We start from the raw sequence: 4,357 nt of genomic DNA, 5'->3' as shown, positions 1-4,357 counted from the left end.
AGAGTATCTCATCAAGAGGAAGATATTACCCGCTGAAAACTACACATGGGAGGATGATAATTTTATACAAAAGCATCCAAAATTACTCAAGCGTTGAGGACAACACTTTTTTGGAGGAGAGGGGCATGTTTGGTCCCTATATTGCTAGTGTACCCCCTTATTGTTATTAGTGCAACCCCCTTATTGTATTGTTGTGACCATGTAGTCCTCATGTTGTTATTATTGTGCCCCACAGAAGCTCACTGTTAGTATCGGTATCTTCATCCCTCCATCAATGATCAAATTTCTCTTTTTGCATGCATTTTAGGTGTCTTGTCCGATTAGCTACATTCCATTAGGTCATGGATCAACTGATGGTAGTGGTTCATTGTCAATTTCCCTCATGTCATTTACCTGCTGGCCTATTTTCACATGTTCAGGTCATTTACAGGTATTTTTTGTCATTACATGTGCAAAAGCCATTTTTTAGGGTTTTAGGTCTCATTAGGTCTAGGGTTTGTCACCATGGTCAGCAAAAGCTCAATAAAGGGTCAGCAGGCACATGAGGAGGTCTAATAAGTTCACAAAATCAAAATTTCAATGATGATATACATAATAAGTGGGTTTTAAAACAGAGTTTTTATTCCTATGTATAAAAATTTTATGTAATTTTTAAAATAGAATTGCCGCGGACCTAGCTGCGGACTGCACGCTCTCCTCTGCCCCGCCGCCATTGAAACCTGATTCTTCCTCGACCGCTCGGATGGCTCCTCCGGAAGCACCTCCGGAGGAGGCTGCGCTCCAACAAGCATTCTCAGCCTTGATTAAATCGTTACCAGCTCAACGTGCTCGCCCTTCTGTATCCAAATTTGTCAAAAAAAGTGAAGGGCTTCAGGAAGTCTCTCTTCCTCCTTTCTTGCCCAGAAAGGCTGCTCTCGCTTTGGCGGAAAAAGGACTAATAGGACAATTTACAGGGCTCTGGCCCTCCCCAAAAACTGTTTAGAGATGGGTGGAGAGGAACTGGGCTGATAAAACCCAAGGAAAAATTTCTATCAGATTCTGTGGAAAGGGCTACTTTACCTTCCATTTTGAAACTAAGGAAGACAAGGATTTAATCTTCCGCAATGGTCCTTACTTCATGGATTCCAGAGGTTTGTACTTGAACAAATGGACTCCGGACTTCGATCCGGAACTTGATATCCCCAATGCGGTTCCTGTATGGGTTCGACTTCCTCACCTACCCTTGCATTGCTGGGGAGACGAATCTGTTCGTGCCATTGGGAATGCTGTTGGGAATTACATTGACAGAAGTGAGCCGAGAGACAACATGCAGGCTTGTGCTCGTATCTGCGTCGAAGTTGATTTGGGAAGAGGCCTTCCAGAAGCAATTAAACTCAAAGTCGACGACTGGACGCACATTCAGCAGCTCGACTATGAGCAGATCCCCTTCAAGTGCAAGGTATGTCACAAGTATGGACACTTTTCTAATCGTTGCACTAAGAACTCTAATGTTGAAAATGTTCCGCAAGAAGAACAATGGGAGCCCGTCAAAAAGAAAAAATCAGCCCCTAGTCAAAAATCGCACATGGCTGCTGGTCCCTCTTCCCACCCCCTCCACCATCTCTCCATCCTCATCTCCCCAACCTTCTCTCCCTCTTCCTCCTTCCTCCCATCCGCCTCTGCACTCTGTTCGACAGTTGGAACCCTTTCTTTCATCGCCCTCCTCCAATCCCTTCCATGCCATTTCCCTTCCTGAGGAATCCTCTGATCCCTTATCTCAACCTGATCCTCCCTCTTCTCCCCTTCCCCTGATCATTCCCTCCTCCCTTCCATCTGATCCTCCCCCTCTAAGAATAACCCGAAGCAACTCCAAGGAATCCACGGTAGACAGTCAAAAGAAACCTGGCAGAAAATCTTCCAAACAGCACAGGGACGAGAATGCGCAAAAGGACATAGCACTAGGACTCCAGAATCCAATAGAATCATATATACAAGGAACAACAGATAAAGACACAGCATGCAAAGATAAAGGAGGGAGAGCAACTCCTCGAGTCCCTCTGTTGAAATGATTAAAATACTATCATGGAACAGCAGGGGATTAGGGCACCCCTCCAAAACCAATGCCCTAAAGGATCTTATAAACCAAGAGAAGCCAGCTATCGTATTACTGCAAGAAACAAAGCAGAGGAAGTCTGAAATCAGCAAGACCATCGCATACCATAAGCGCTATCAAGGAAGTATAAGTGAATCCAGAGGGGCCTCAGGTGGAATTGCCACACTTTGGTACCAGGACGAGTGGAACAGTGCAGCAAAAGTAATAGATCAACATTGGATTAAGACAGTGCTACAGAACAACCTAAATGGACAGCAGATAGTAATATACAATGTCTACGCCCCTAATCATTATAGGGACAAAGAAGTTTGCTGGGATTCCCTCAGCAAGAACATTGCAGAAGAAGACAGCAACAACATCATTGTTGGGGGCGAATTCAATCTAATCTTGCATGCCAATGAAAAAAGTGGAGGATGCTTCACACCAGACCCCTGTAGAAGTCAGCTGGAAAATATAATGCAGCAAGGAGATTTAGTCGATGTCATCCCAAAAAATCGGAAATACACCTGGAGTAACCGTAGATTGGGCAGCAGTAATATTATGGAGCGGCTTGATCGATTTCTGGTAAATATTTCCCTTCTTTCCACCTTTTCAGCTGTAAGCGCCACCATTCTTCCATATGCTACCTCTAATCATTTCCCTATAACTTTAGCTCTCGAATCTCACAGACCTTTGGGTCCTTTGCCCTTTAAATACAACCATATATGGAATGGCTACCAAGGTGTCAAAGAACTGGTTCAGCAGACATGGCGTCAGCACGTTGAAGGATCCCCATGCTTTATATGGGAAAGCAAACTAAAAAATGTGAAAAAGGCACTAAAGAATTGGGCCAAAACGCAGTATATCGAGCCAGAAGAAAAGCAGCGTGAGGTGAAAACAAAAATCGAAGACCTCCACTATGTTATAGAAAAGCAAGCATATCAACAAGCTGAAAAGATCCAAGAAGAAAGCCTTTACAACCAACTAAGCAGCATTAGAAGGGAAGAGGAAGAAAAATGGGGTATGAAATCCAGACAGACTTGGCTGAAAAGTGGAGATCATAATACATCCTTCTTCCATAAACAGGCCACTACTCGGCAAATAAGAAATAATATAACAGCCATCATAGATAGCTCAGGGACTCAGCACAACGAACAGGCAGCCATCAAAAGTGCGGCCTCAGACCATTTCAAAAAGCTCTTAACTGAAATCGGAGATGAAGGAAACTATGATGACCTCCTGCAACATCTGCCAACTAAGATTACATCTGAATTAAATGAAAGGTTGGCAGAAGAAATAAATGAGGAAGAAATCAAGGATGCAATATGGTGCCTCCAGCCAGACAAGGCGCCAGGGCCGGATGGATTCTCTATTTGTTTTTACAGAGAATATTGGGGAATGATAAAAAAGGACCTCATTAAATATCTCAAATGGATACAGAGAAAAAAAAAATTGGAGGATACACAAACTCAACACATCTGGCTCTCATCCCAAAGGAAAATCATCCTTCCAACTTTACCCGCTTCAGGCCAATATCATTATGCAATTCTTCCTACAAAATCTTCACAAAAATCCTTGCTTCTCGTCTCAAACCTCTCCTGCCAAAGTTAATATCTGAAAACCAAGGAGGCTTTATGGCTAACAGGCAAATCTCAGACTCTATCCTCTTAGTACAGGAGGCCATTCACTCAAGCCATTTGAGGAATGAAAAAGGCTTCATTCTGAAATTGGACTTGGCAAATGCATTCGATAGGGTAAGACACTCCTTTTTATTTGTTGTCCTTAAGAAAATGGGCTTCTCCTCTGCCTTTATTGAAATTATAAGAACTTGTATCTCTGGACCATGGATTGCACCTCTCGTCAATGGCAGACCTGGGCCTCCCTTCCGTTCCTCAAGAGGACTACGGCAAGGCTGTCCCTTATCTCCCTACCTCTTTCTCTTAATGGCAGAATCCTTCAGTTGTGCCCTTGATCATAAGCGCCAGATAGGCCTCATCACTGGTATTAAGTTTGAAGATGGAGTGAAAAACATAAATCACTCCCAATTTGCCGACGACACCTTGCTGCTTGGAGGGGCAACCACAATTATAGCTCGCAGATTCAAAACATTGTTAGACAAGTTCATGAGATACTCAGGGGGACAGATTAATAATCTCAAAAGCTGTATTTATGGATGGAACGCCACAGCCCACACACTTCAAAGCATCGCCAACATTTTTGGTGTCCCCTGCAAACTAAATTGGAGTCACTTCAGCTACCTGGGAATGCCTGTAAGTATAGGGAAAA

General features: G+C 43.5%; 1 protein-coding gene across 1 annotated transcript; it reads left to right on the top strand.

Annotated features, from left to right (window-relative positions):
* The first annotated feature begins 1,117 nt into the window (after positions 1-1,117).
* LOC149156930 (uncharacterized) lies at positions 1,118-2,048 on the top strand. The gene is made up of 2 exons (XM_089444917.1): positions 1,118-1,438; positions 1,905-2,048. Exons 1-2 carry the CDS (start codon positions 1,118-1,120, stop codon positions 2,046-2,048), a joined length of 465 nt encoding a protein of 154 aa, XP_089301043.1.
* The last annotated feature ends 2,309 nt before the right edge of the window (positions 2,049-4,357 follow it).

This window comes from Pinus tabuliformis, chromosome 9 (genome assembly GCF_031772625.1).
Source record: "Pinus tabuliformis cultivar Carrire ecotype Pingquan chromosome 9, CPIR1, whole genome shotgun sequence".
Classification (NCBI taxonomy): Eukaryota; Viridiplantae; Streptophyta; class Pinopsida; order Pinales; family Pinaceae; genus Pinus; species Pinus tabuliformis.
This window is presented reverse-complemented; position numbering and strand designations above follow the sequence as displayed.

Excerpts from the sequence above, each read along its gene's own strand:
- LOC149156930 (XM_089444917.1), top strand. The coding sequence starts at position 1,118 with ATGGATTCCAGAGGTTTGTACTTGAACAAATGGACTCCGGACTTCGAT. Across the intron at positions 1,439-1,904 it reads AGATCCCCTTCAAGTGCAAG|CACAGGGACGAGAATGCGCA; the intron begins GTATGTCACAAG and ends TCTTCCAAACAG.